Source organism: Danio rerio, chromosome 7 (genome assembly GCF_049306965.1).
Source record: "Danio rerio strain Tuebingen ecotype United States chromosome 7, GRCz12tu, whole genome shotgun sequence".
NCBI lineage: Eukaryota > Metazoa > Chordata > Actinopteri > Cypriniformes > Danionidae > Danio > Danio rerio.
The window spans coordinates 25,830,666-25,845,000 of NC_133182.1; the positions used below are offsets into that span (position 1 = coordinate 25,830,666).

Here is a 14,335-nt window from a genome sequence, read left to right on the forward strand (position 1 = left end):
CGACTTCACTGACATTCAACAACAACCTCTCTCTCTCTCTCTGCCTCTCTGTCTCTCTCTCTCTCTCTTTCCCTATAGTCCTGCACTGCTGCTTCTCAAACATTTCTTATAGCAATTAAAGCCTGAGAAAAGGACCTAAATAAATTAGATTTTTTTTGGTGGCAAATAAAATCCTTAGTCTTTGGGGTCCTTGTATATATTTCACTTTTTGAGATTAGATAAGATTCAAATTTATTGTCATTACATATGTACAAGTATAAGGCAACGAAATGCAGTTTAGGTCAAACCAGGAGTGCAATAGCAGCAAGTGCAGGTTATAAAAGTATATAGATTGCAACTATAAAAAAAAACTATGGTGATATTTACAGATGGATGTACTATGAATATATATATATATATATATATATATATATATATATATATATATATATATATATATATATATATATATATATATATAGGTTGCTATTAATAATCAGGGTATGCAGATACACAGTTGAAGTAAGAATTATTAGCTCCCCTGTTTATTTTTTTCCCCCAATTCCTCAGCAGAGAGAAGATTTGTTTTCAACACATTTTTTTAAACATAAAGACACTTCTATACAGTTTAAAGTGGCATTTAAAGGCTTAACTAGGTTAATTTGGGTAATTAGGCAGGTTAGGGTAATTAGGTGGGTTATTGTATAACGGTGGTTTGTTCTGTAGACTATCGAAAAAATATATAGCTTAAAAAGGCTAATGATTTTGACCTTCAAATTATTTTAAAAAATTTAAAACTGCTTTTATTCTAAAAAATAAATAAAAAAATAATAAAATAAGACTTTCTCCAGAAGAAAAAGTAATATTAGACATACTGTGAAATTTTCCATGGTCTATTAAACATCGTTTGGGAAATATTTAAAAAAGAAAAAAATCAAAGATGGGCTCGTAATTCTGACTACAACTGTATGTGAACATAATTACAAATGTATATGTACAGTGGACATGTACAATTCAAGATAAATTAGTGCAGTGTAGTGTAATTCAATGAATATGTGCAACTTTAAATGTGCAAATATTAAATAGTACAGTGATTATGGGGAGTATAAGTTATGAGGAGAGTGCGGGCACTGCGGGTGTATGGGGGCCAAAACTTAAGTTAGTGTTGCTGTTTGAGCAACATTTAATGCCCAAAGCTCAATGCAAAGGTCAATTTTTTTACTGCCCACTTTCACACTGATGGGTGTTTTTAGCTTCTGTATTTTTATATAAGGACATGGACATATCGATAGAAATGCTGAATTTCACTTTGCAGTCATTTTTATGAGATAAAACAGTTTCAATTAAATGTCATCGTAATGTCCAATTAAATGTAATTGCAGCTTTTTGTTTACTAAAATTGACAAACAAACAAATAATTTAGCAATATTAATAACAAAAATTAATTATAAAAATTCCTTACATTTATATAGCGATTTTCTGGACACTCAAAGCACTATACACATATAGGGGGGAATCTCCTCATCCACCACCAGTATGCAGCATTCGCCTGGATGATGCAACGGCAGCCATATTGCACCAGACCGCAGACCGCACACCACACACCCGCCGATTGGTGGAGAAGAGACAGAGTGATGAAGCTAAATATGATATGGGGGTGGTTAGGAGGCCATGATGGACAGAGGCCAGTGGGCAAATTTGACTAGGATGTAGGGGTTGAACCCCGAATCTTTTTCGAAAGACTTCCTGGGATTTTTAACGAACACAGAGAGTCGGGATCTTGGTTTAACATCTCATCTGAAAGACGGCACTCAAAGAGCAGTATAGTCCCTGTCACTATACTGGGGCGTTAGACCCACACAGACTACAGTTTGGGTGCCCCCTGCTGGTTGCACTAACACCACTTCCGGCAGCAAACTAGCTTTCCCATGGGGACTCCCATCCAGGTACTGACCGGGTACAGGCCTGCTTCGCTTCAGCGGGCGACTATGTAAGAGTTGCAGAGAACAAGCTGCCGGTAGCACTTTAAAGTAACTTTAACAATCAACACTAAAAACAAAAAATAATAATAATAAAAGGATTACTTTTAAATTACAAATAAAACTCAAAATACTATTCTAAAAAGATTTAATAACTAATTAATATAAATCAGCATAATGTATAGGTTTTTAAAAACATTAAAAACTATAACAACCCTAATCTGATGACAAACGCAAGGTCATACATGCTTACTCTGGGTTTTAGCCATAGAAGATCTATTTCATGCTCAGCAGCATTCAACTGCATAATTGGTTTCATTCCTCTTCACTTTGACATAAGGTAATTATGTCTCTCTTATGTGGTTTAGGGCTTTTTAAGACCTGGTTATCATCGTTATCCCTTTAAATAACTTTTAATGAACGTTATCATTATTTAACTTACATTTGATAGTTGATAAATTCCAACTTATATACCGTAAAAAAGCATAAGTCCTGAATCAAATTAACCCAGAGTCAATTAAACTTATGTTAAACTGGCTTAAAACAGCTTGCATAGCTTATAAAATTAAGTTACAACATGATTAGCGTACTTTAATGAGTTACAATAAACTAAAAACATGCTTTCGTGATTTATTGATCATACACTCAGAAATAAAGGTACAGCTGTCACTGGAGCAGCACCTTTTCAAAGGATACATATTTGTACCTGAAGGGTCCATAATGGTACTTCAAAGGTACTTTATAGGTACATTTGGGCACAAAAATGCACCTTCGAGGTACCACTGTGGACTGTTTGGGTACAAATATGTATCTTTTGAAAAGGTACTGCCCCAATGGCAGCCCCTGTACCTTTATTTTTGAGAGTGTTTACTTTTTGTGCAGTGTAGGTATTTTGCATTTGTAAATGAAAAGTTTTATTGTAGCCTTTGTTCCTTTTTAATATTAATTTTTTCATTGCACTTATTTTGCAATGCAAATACAATGCATACCGCAATGAGAGAGAGAGAGAGAGAGAGAGAGAGAGAGAGAGAGAGAGAGAGAGAGAGAGAGAGAGAATTTACATTTCTTTTTCCAGCCCGATGGATTTGACAGGGTTAAGCATATCTCTCGTTCTTTGTTACCGTCTTGTACGCACAGGAACGGCTGCTTTCTGTTCGACAACAAAGGCAGCGGATTGCTTTGATAACCTCTGCTGCTGTGATATCTAATCTATTAAATGCACGCTGAAATGTGAGTTGCATGAAAAGCTGAGTGCGCGCGCGGAGCGGAAAGGGGAGGCGGTTTGACGGACTGCTTCACTCGAAACCTGCGTGTGTCGCTGGAGGCTCTGGAAAGAAAGCTCGAGGTGTAACTCAGGACAAGGGGAAGGTGGGGGGAAAAGAAAAGAAAGGCCATCACTCTTATCGAGGGCATAATCGGAAACGCTGTTTAACTTGGCGAGCTCTGCCGGATAACGCGCGAGCTGCTTCCTGACAGACTGCATATTCACAAATGACTGCTGCTAATGAGCATACTAATAATTTATGTTTATCAATACATTTGGCTGAGTGGGTACACAGCAGACATTTTTTCTTGATCGATAAAGAGAGTAGACAGAAGCTCAGCGTAAACTCCTGAGGAGAATCAAGCGATTAAATAAGCTGATAGTAGTGTTTTTGTTTAGCGCTGTGAGAGTGCGCATGCGCCACCTAGCGTTCACCACGAGGAAAAGCTCGTTTAAATCAAGGGTTTTTATTCATCCCTCTCTGTTGGATTTGTGAGAAGAGGCGCTGATTATTATGCTAATCAGCTCTCCGTTTTCTTTCCGTGGGGTTTATAAAGCATTTGAGATGCTGATGTAACATTCTTTTTCAAAGGATATCTAGTTATCTTCAGGACTGATGCTAGTAAAGGAATCTATGTCAGTGAAAGTGTGAAGAAATATAATAATAATAAGCAGACTGGAATTTTGCTTGCTTGGAAACTCAAACACAAACAATAATACATAGCAGGTTTAAACGACTTCAATATAAATGGTTAATGAGAATGTATATAACCCTGGATACGCTTTTTCTGCTAATATTCCAGATGTGTGCTAAATGTTTAGAGCACAGGTGTCAAACTCAGTTCCAAAAGGGCCGCAGCTCTGCACAGTTTAGTTCCAACCCTAATTAAACACACCTGATCAAACTAATTGAGTCCTTCAGGCTTGTTTGAAACCTACAGGTAAGTGTGTTGGAGCAGGGTTGGAACTAAACTGTGCAGGGCTTCGGCCCTCCAGGAATTGAGTTTGACACCCCTGGTTTAGAGAATAAAGGTATGATATCACTACCTCTGGAAATGTCCTAAAATACAAAAGTTTTGGAAAGCGATAATTGAGTGTATGTCACACATGTTTAATATTAAAATCTCTTTAAATGCCAAGCTCTGTATTCTTGGTTTATGGAATTTTTTGGAAAGACAAAAATTTTGGATTTTTATATTTATATAATTATATTAATTATATTATATTATTAATTATATTATATTAAATAGATTTTTATAATCATAATTTTCTTATTTTATTCATTTATTTTATTATTTGTTTTTTTGTGTGTCATTTGAATCTGTATGTGTATAATAGAAGGATGTGGATGTGTGCAGTTTTTTATGCTACATTTTTATTGTATGCCTCTGATGGTGGGGGGGAATCAATAATCATATTTATGGAAAAAAATAATAATGAAATATTATTCTTTTATTACGTTTATTTAGCAGCATTGTCTGCATGTGTACCTGTTTAAATCAAATAGTAGTAAAGAAGTAGCAGATGCAAGAGTTACAAATCGAAGTTTCTTAATGGGATAGTTCAGCCAAAAATGAAAATATACTCACCATTTCCTCTCCCTCAAGTAGTACTAAACCTTTGCATTTCTGCTTTCTGTTGAACACAAAAGAAAATATCTTGAAGAAAGCTGAAAACCTCTAACCATTGACACAGGGTGTCCACGGGGTCTTAACATGTCTTAAATTTCTAAAAGTACATTTTAGGCCTTACATTCACTGAAATATTGTGTTGTGTGTCTTAATTCATTTTAAACAGGTCTAATTTTCCTATGTCCTAGTAAAGCCCACATGTGAATGTCCGACATCCATCCAATTACCAACAATCCATTTTTAATAAAACTTTTTTTTTATTTAAGTTTATATTAAATATTTGTATTGCAAAGAGATGCAATTCACAATAGCTGTTAGACATGTCTCCCTTAAATCAGGGAAAGAAAACTAAAATTAAACAGTTCCTCGTGATAATAACAGAGCAATATATCCCTTTACATTGTCTTCCATTCATACAAAAATTATTACAAAAGTAAGAGGAGTAGACATAATATTTATAAATAGGCATGACACTTAAGGTTTTTTAACAAAAGGCATTAGGTTAAATAGAATTATACTCAATCAATTTGGCCCAAAAGCCAACGAATATATATGTTTGATTGTTTATGCAATTGCCTCCACAATAAATATGCCTTTAACATTGTTAAACTTAAGATTTGTTTTTAAAAAGTATGTCACTAAGAGATTATTACATTTAGTGCTAAGTAAAAAAAATCCATTGGCCCAACTAAGCCTTTAGAAATATATAGTGTTTAGTCCTGCACAAGTCAAAAATTTCATTCATAATGGTCTTAAAAGCATCTTAAATTTGACTGGATGAAACCTGCAGAACCCCTTCGATATCTGCATTTTAGGAAAAACAAATGTGGAAGTCAAACGTTGCTGGTTTCCATCTTTAAAATATCTTCATTTGTGTTTAACAGAAGAAAGAAACTCAGAAAGGTTTTGAACAAGTGAAAGGCAAGTAAAAGATGACATTATTCTCAGTTTTGGCTGAACTATCCATTTAATGGCAAACAGAATTTTCCACAGATGATTCTCAAGCACAACACAACCAACAAAAGCATCCAAAGCGGCTCTTCATTCCTGCTTGCACATACCCAAGCGCTGGATCAATATCCATTACCAGCACTAGTGCTGCAGACAAGCCATTCATTTCCACTGCAAAGCACCACGATATTCCCCCTGGGAAGCGGTTTCACCACCCTGCCTGCTACAAGCAAAGATGATTACACCAGATTCATGCTAGGAGTGTCTGTTAGTGCCTCAGATTACCTCTGCTTGTTCTCGAAGCGTGATATCAGCGATGCTAAGCACATGTAGTTAAAGATATAATTGAATTCACGCAACATAACAAACCCAGTAATTTCATTTGGTGTTTGTGTCTTCATGACGTGAAGCAGATCGTTGTGTTCTTGCCATGCCAGACTTGGAGCAGTTATCTCTTCACGTCTTCATAATGGTCTGTGATTAATGTTCCACTCCGGTTACGCATGAGTGCGAGGTGTTTTCAGGATTCGGATGGGAGTTTGGAGGGAAGAGGGTGGGGAGCATTTCTTCTGTGGGAATGGGGAATATGGGAATGCCTTAGCTGGACTGTTTCGGGCGGAGGGGTGCATTCAGACAAAGCCAACAAAAACAAACGTCCGCGGCTCTGGGAAGGCAGGGTCTGGTCTGAATCCTCGGTGGTTATTTACAGATGTTTACGACTTTGCTAGGGAAAGGAGCCCTGTCGGAACATGTGGGCTTGGTTGAGATGACCTTTTTAGCGGTGTCGGGTTACACTGAATGGCGTCACATCTTTGATCATGGTGAGATTATGCGTAGTTGGTTACATTTGTTTGTGTGGGTCAAGTGAAGGTGAGATCACGTCTGTGTGAAGAAGATGACGGCTGTTGTTTTGACTCATTTGAACTTTAAAACGTGGAAGTTTGTAACTGAGTGCAGGTTTAGTAATCCTCTTTGTTTTTTTGTCTGTTTTAGGATCAAGGGCCAGGAATGGTACCTCATCTTCAGGAGCCTCCGTCAGCAGTGCCACGGCAGCCCCAGGGCAGCAACTACAACATGATGCTGAAGAATCAACTAATAAACAAACAGCTTCAACAGCAACAAGTCAGTGTTCAAACTTCACGTTGAATGCCTCGTGCTGTTTTTGATGCTTTGGTGTCTGAATGGCCATTTGTTTTGCACCTACTTGTGGAGTAGAATTAGCTTGCTTGAATTAAGTTAATGTGTTGTTGTTTGATTCTTAAAGGAAAAGCAAAGGCAACTGGAGCAAATGAATGGAGGGCATATCACAGACTGCCAACAGGTGGCACCATTTCAAGGTACAGAAAAATCACTCCACCTACAACTAGTCATTTTCCATAAACGTTTAGTGAACACTGAGTCTCATTCTTTATTTTTGCATTAAATCTGCATACATTTTCCTTTGGAAAAAGTTTTTTTTTTTTGGAATGAACTGAAAACATACAAGCTTAATGCACAGGGAGCATTCATAACAAATTGTTGTAAGTTTCTTTATTATATATATATATATATATATATATATATATATATATATATATATATATATATATATATATATATATATATATATAATTAATTAGACATGTAAACACTGACTCTAAATGTTACAAATAACTAATAATAAATTAAAGCCTAGAAGCCTAGAAATATTAATATTATTTCACAGTGGCTATAAAGAATGTGAGTGTCACTTAATGACAGGCACAGATTGGGAATTCAGAAGCCCCTGAGCACAATGTCCTGTAGGCCCCCTACCTAGTCGCACCTCTATAGTTGAATTAGAAAATTAATTAAGGGTAATATAATATTTTTTTAATAAAATGAATCTATAATGTATTGCCCACTTTTTTTAAAATAAATGAAATACAGTACATATATTTCTAGTCTACAAAGATTTAACTTATTTTTAAAGCATTTAAAGCAAACTTTGAAAAAAAAAATCCTAATACAATTAGTGAAAATTAATGGATTTTAATATACTTGTTTCAGTTCACTAAAACAGTACTACAAATTCATATTTAAGGGTATTTTTAATGTATATCTTCTACTAACTTGTAATGCATATGATTTGGATAGAACACCTTTCCAATCCAGTTCTATAAAATCAGAGTCCTCCATAATACAAACACTTGCCTATTTGTCTTCCTCGTGATGAAGAGTAGGCAAAATCTGATATGTAGTGGGGGAAAAAAAGAAGAATGTGTTCATCAGACACTGGATTCGAACCGGGTTCATGATCAATTGATCGATGTAGCCGTGCGCTTAACGAGCTACTCCACACGCGTCGCTGTTTGTTGCACTCTTTAGTTATGTTGTCTCTGTCAATCAAACAATGATTGGCGTGAATCACTTAGCTAGTTTATTCCCACGAGGTGCCACTTAGCCTAAACAGACACTCCCCAACCCAAGTGCCCCAAGTGTGCATGGGTGTGCCCATAGTGCTCATTGGTTAATCCGGCCATGCATATTGACAATAGAATTAAACAACATATCTGTGTCAGTAAACCAGTTATTAACTAGTAATGTCCAGTGTCAGTTATATAAAAAATGGTAGGTTGTTTCAACCCAAATTTGGGTAAATTATGGACAAACCCAATGATTGTGTTAATTTTGCAAATTACATTTTTATCCCATTGCTTTGGTAGGTCTCAGATTTGAGTTAAAACATTCATTAATTAATTTTCTTGTCGGCTTAGTCCATTTATTAATCTGGGGTCGCCACAGCGGAATGAACCCCCAACTTATCCAGCAAGTTTTCCAGCCGCAACCCATCTCTGGGAAACACACGCATTCGCACACACACTCATATACTACGAACAATTTAGCCTAACCAATTCACCTGTACCGCATGTATTTGGACTGTGGGGGAAACCGGAGCACCCGGAGGTAACCCACGCGAAGGCTGGGAGAACATGCAAACTCCACACAGAAACGCCAACTGAGCCGAGGTTCGAACCAGCGACCCAGCGACCTTCTTGCTGTGAGGCGACAGCACTACCTACTGCACCACTGCCTCGCCCCTGAGTTAAAACAATCTGTCATTTTTATAGAGTGAGCAGCTGCAGTCGTGGTGTGATTTTAAATTAATTAATTCATGCGTTAATTACTTTTTGTTCTGTCTTGCAGGTCCAGGTCGACCGCTTCCTCCAGAGTGTTACCCTATGGGGGCTCCTCAACAGCCAAATTCTGCCATGCTTTCCCATAGCGGCCCTTTACCCACAAACCGAATGGGTTTGTCCTCCGGCTCGGTGTCCCAGATGGGCCCATCAGTAGGAGTGTACATGTGCAGCAAAGGCTCAAAACAGCCCCTCTGCCACCCGTCACAAGACTTTGGGATGACGATGCAGCCGGGCCAGGGCATGATGGGAATGGGTGGCCCTCCACGTCAGCCACTACACCCAGCTCATGCAGTAACCCGACCAGGAATGCCGTGTCCAACCCTTGCAGGTGGTCCTGTGCCGACCCACCACTTACGTCAGGCACTGCACCAAGGTGGAGCTCTTCCGTCACGTATGATGTTCCCTTCACAGCAGCAGTCAGCATCACAGTCTCAGCTCTGGCAGCACCAACAAGGAGTGCAAGCACATATGGACCCTGCGACTCACCAACACCCCTTCCCCGCAGGAGGAGCTCCACCGGGATGTGGCGGTCCTCAGTTTCCACAGAGGTCTGGAATGGCAGGTTTGCCAGCCAACTTCCCTGGCTCCCGTCCTCCTCCTAATCAGGTAGTCCCTGGTTTGGTTGGTCGACCGGAGCAGAAGATGCCCACCGCCCAGCCTCTATCCTCCATGTCCCAACAGAGTCTCAGAATGAGAGGTCCGCTCTCCTCTCTTGCCATCATGAAGCCAGGAGGTCCATCCATGATGCACCCAGCTCATGGCATGGCCCCTCCCAGCTATCAGACTGCTTCTGCTGGGAAGCACTGTTTACCGCAGGGCTACAACCCCGGACACAAGCTGCCCTCCTATGACTACACACCACAGCATCAGAGCAATGGGGCAATGCCCGGCGGGTTACAAGGCCCCGGAGGAGGTGGAGGTGGGGAGGTGGACTTCATAGACACTCTGGTGGGCAACAATGAAGACTGGCTGAACAATCTCACCATGATTGATGAATATCTTGAGCAAAATCATAGGGACTGATCAAGGGCTTCCTAGGTTTGAAAATCACTACACACAGTGCCCACACGGGGGCGTCACTCTGTAAAGGTGCATTCACACCAAGAACAATAACTATGATGGCAACTATATGGCGTCCACACCAGAAGACAACAGAATGTCCATGTAATTTGTAAGGTGAATGCTGAAACAGAAAGAGTCCATGGTACTGCACGTGTCAAACTTGTCCATCCAGTTGAGTATTCTTTGAAAGCTGTGCAGACACTGCTGTGTGTGGGACAGCAGGATGGGGGAAATGTGTGATGCACAGGCTTGACATTTAAAGGCAATTTATACTTCTGTGTCGAGTCCTTACAGTAGCTCACACTGTCGCATGCCCTTTGTCATACCCTAATTCTGTGTTCACACCAGATGCGGAATGTGTGCATAAATCACGCTATTTAAGCGTAAAAAGACGCATGAACATTTTGAGTTTATTCGCTTCATTCGCGCATCAAACTCGCTTCACAACAGCGGATTCGGCGTCATGATCGGGGATTCTGTCTGCCTGTTAAATTTAGCTTTGTTGTTAAATGGCTAACATGGATTTTATTGAGAGAGTAGCTGTGCTTTAGGAAGGATGAAAACAGCGTAGATTTGTTTGGCGCCATGTCTGAGTCCATTAGATCCATTTAGAGGTGCACCCAGCACTGTGAGTTCATAAACTTCTTTAGAAACTATACCTGGATGATGGAGCTTTCAACAGTGCTTCCGACAAAGCCGAGCCCAGTTTAATTGAGCTGTTGTCCGGTGTCGGCAAAAGGATTTTCCCTCAGGACACCAACAACAGACACTACGTCATAATCACGGCCCTACAAAAGAAAGCTTTTGATTGTTTAACGCGGCGCGAATGTCCGCTGAAGTTCAAATTTTACAACTTGAGCGATTGATCTGTAATGTGCAATACACATATTAAGCACAACAAACAAACAAAATGCTCAACTTGTGCCATTTCATTCACGCGAAACTGCTGCAGAATGTCTGTTCACGTTTTTGCATTGACTTAACATGTAAATCACTCGCGCTTGACGCTTCATCTGCATCTGGTGTGAACGCAGCATAAAGGCTCGTACACGCTGGGATGTTTTTCATTTGCGTTTATCTTCAGCGTTTTATGAGACGTTTTTCCGGATTCAAACCCAAGCGATTTTCACTGGCGTCAAGCAGAAGAGTATGCAAAATCACTCCTTGACGTTAAATGGCGCTAAACAACTTTAAGCTTCTGACACCCCACTTATAACACAGAAGAAGAGGAAGAGAGGAAGTTCACATGCTTGTTGTTAAAGTTACTGGTGATACGAACAAGCACGGATGGTTCAAGTAGCAAGTAGCGATGAAAAAATAATTATTGTTCACCAGTGCAATAAGCAGCTCCACGTTCATTTCGCCTCTGGGCTTCTTCTTCAATGTGCGCTCGCATTCACAGTTTTATACTTGAGCGTCTCCGAGTGCCGTTTACCGTAACTTCAGCAGCTCCGTGTACGTGAACAAAAGTGCCAACCTGATTGGAGGAGAAGGTTTTGACACGGCAAGTTAAAACAAAAACAAAAAATGAGCATGAGGCATTTCTTTAAAAATTAGGCTTTTACGCCTTGCGTTTTGTGCGTAGGTGTGCACGATCACATTGGGGCCTTTTATTTAGACAGGAGGCGCTAAACGTCGACGGAAAACGTGAGCAAAAAGCATCCCGGTGTGCACAGGCCTTAAGGCAGACCCTGATATGCATCTCTCAAAAAATTGTTACTACACGTCACAATGATGCAGAGCGTGATTTGTGATTGGCCATCTTGGTAGTGCTGACAAGTGTGGGCGGAGCTAAGAGCCATGATAGCAAAAGGAGGCTAGTTGCACGAGTACTTAACAAGCGACTTTTTGCATTTATTTTGTGACTAAAATGTGAGTTTGAGCTACAGTAGCATTGCATTAATTTCCAGTATGGAATCTCCACTGCATACTAGTGTTTTGGAAGTGCTATTGCAGAGCAACATGGACAGAATGCAGAAGTATAAATGCACACTACTGCTGCTTACAAGGTATGGGGCGTGGGGTAGAGTCATCACTCTGCGCAGAAGTATAAATGTTCAATGGTTTTAACGTAAAACAAAACAAATTAAATGGTTTGATTTAGAAGACTTATTCCCACTATGTTGTGCATTACACTTTCTCCCATTCATATTACAATGAATGTACCGTCAAGGTGCAAGCTGTTTAACCTTCAGAGGATTCTGATCGGCAGGATTGTAAGAATGTTACCAATCACATTACATTCCCACATCACAGTATATACTTCAGGATGCTTATAAAGTTTATAGTTATCATCATAGTTATGGTGTTTGGTGTGAACAGGTCTTAAAGTCCCCCAAGTGTTCTGGTCATGGTTAGCATTACTGATAATGTGTTGGTGGAAATGATGCACTGCTAAGCCTCACGAAATGCCATCATTAAACAGGCTAATGTTATAAGATGCCCTTTTCTTTTCTCAATTGTTGCTCTTCAAGTGCTCTTTGCGCTACAAACAGATGATATTGTGGTCATCATTAAATTAAAATGGAGTAAAACACTGATTTTGGAAAGAATGGGCTTTCCCTGGCAGTGTAAACAAGTTCTCAGTCGATTAAAGATATATTTCACACGACAAAAACAAACATTCTGTCATTGTTTACTTGCCTTTATGTCCTCTTGGCTGAAACACATTTTGAAGAGCTGTGTTTAACCATGAATTTAATGTTAATGGAGTCTGACAATATTGATTTTAGGTGAGTAAATGATGACAGAATTGTAATTTATTTTTGGGTAAGCTATTCTCTGAATGCAAAAGATCACAGTATTGTTGGCAGGCTCGTTCCAGACCAGGCAAACATCTGCAACGTCTCATTCCTGCTATTTGAAAAGCATCTCAGATCATTTCCGTGATGGACTGTTTGAGGGTATTTCAAAAGGGGGTCTCGCCCTGTACATAAAGTATTTTGTAAAATATGGTTTCTTAAAGTGTAACATACAAAAAAAAAAAGAGAAGTACACATATTTATGCTTCTTTTCTGCTGACGGATTTCTTTGTAAATACTTACCAAAAGAGTAAATAAAACAAGAATTCAATGATGTAAAGAAATGTGTGTCACGTTGAAATTGCGAATGAAATATTTTACACTAGGAAACTCTATTGTAATTTGTATTATGCAAGACAGTATGGTTAGTCGTGAAGTAATACTATGTATTACAAAGGAGAAAAAACGTTATGTTTTTGACATAACTGGACTTCTGGTACTCCAGTCTGGCTTAAGAGGGGTTTTGTTTGGTCTTTTTAAATTGTAACGTTTGGAGTATAACGATTCTCAACATTTCATTCAGACATTAGAGCTTCTCTATCTTGTGTCATATTGCCATAGCATAATACATTTTACATTAGACACCAGTGTCCATGTAATAATGATCTGTTCCCTCTTACAAAATGAGGAGATCTTAAAGATCTTGATGTTTTCTGGACCAAGGACACTTTTCAGCAATTCTGGGAATGTTTTTTGTAAGTGCACACCAGCTACACTGAAACAGCAGCCTCGATGTAGCAGAGGGATGAAAGTATATGATCACACCACCTATAATGTAATACAAGAGCAACACCTGTCACAGCAAGTGCAGAAAAAACCCACAGTCCTTTGTGCCAGAGTCTTGGGTTTCCAGTAGTTCATGACCATGTAGTTGATGCCATGAACTTTAAGACATTCTGATTCGTGATTAATTGTGATTTATTATATTTTGTCTTCATATTTTTAGATTGGGAAATAAACTGTATAAAATCGAAAAATGTCTCTTTTTTTGGTGTATATTTTGTTCTTGCTGTATATTGTAGTTGTGTTTCCACTGGTGCTGTGACTGAAATATATAACTATGAAGAAAAATAGTAGCATCACACCTCATTTAGCTTTATGATAAAAATTGAGTTCCACACAATTCCTTCATGTTGTTTCAACCCAATTTGATTGTCAACCAAATCGTTAGATATTGAAGTGGATTGATAAATCAAAATGAAGTTGTTCTCATTTAGCATCACGATGGCTGCAAAAATTGCAAAAAAACACCAGCTACACTGAAACAGCAGCCTCGGTGTAGCACAGAGATGACAGAAAAAAATTATTCAAAGATGATTCCTTGGATTGAAAAAATTTATGTTAACTGGTTTTAGACAATTAGTCTGGATTTAAACAAAGAAATTAAGTTGAACATTACTAAATTTAATTTGTTTGTTTAAATTCAACCCATATACATTGTTTGCAACCATTTTGCAGACATCATTTTTTTCACCACCTATAACGTTACATACGAGCAACACTTGTACAG

The 14,335-nt window shown here is 38.7% G+C and overlaps 1 protein-coding gene across 4 annotated transcripts in view; it reads left to right on the plus strand.

The window, feature by feature from the left end:
* Positions 1–13,802, plus strand: part of si:ch73-211e3.1 — a 116,382-nt gene extending 102,580 nt beyond the window's left edge. Inside the window, exons 1-5 of one of the 4 annotated variants that reach the window (XR_012383293.1) lie at positions 6,418–6,625; positions 6,798–6,926; positions 7,069–7,141; positions 8,970–10,750; positions 10,791–13,802. Coding sequence is in view for 2 of the 4 variants with exons in the window: in XM_009303154.5 (XP_009301429.1) it covers positions 6,623–6,625; positions 6,798–6,926; positions 7,069–7,141; positions 8,970–9,985 (1,221 nt within the window). In the remaining 2 variants the exon portion in view is untranslated. Of the gene's footprint in view, positions 1–6,097; positions 6,626–6,797; positions 6,927–7,068; positions 7,142–8,969 lie in introns of those variants that run through there. The other 3 variants (XR_012383292.1, XM_009303154.5, XM_073908431.1) reach the window with 3 other exon arrangements.
* The last annotated feature ends 533 nt before the right edge of the window (positions 13,803–14,335 follow it).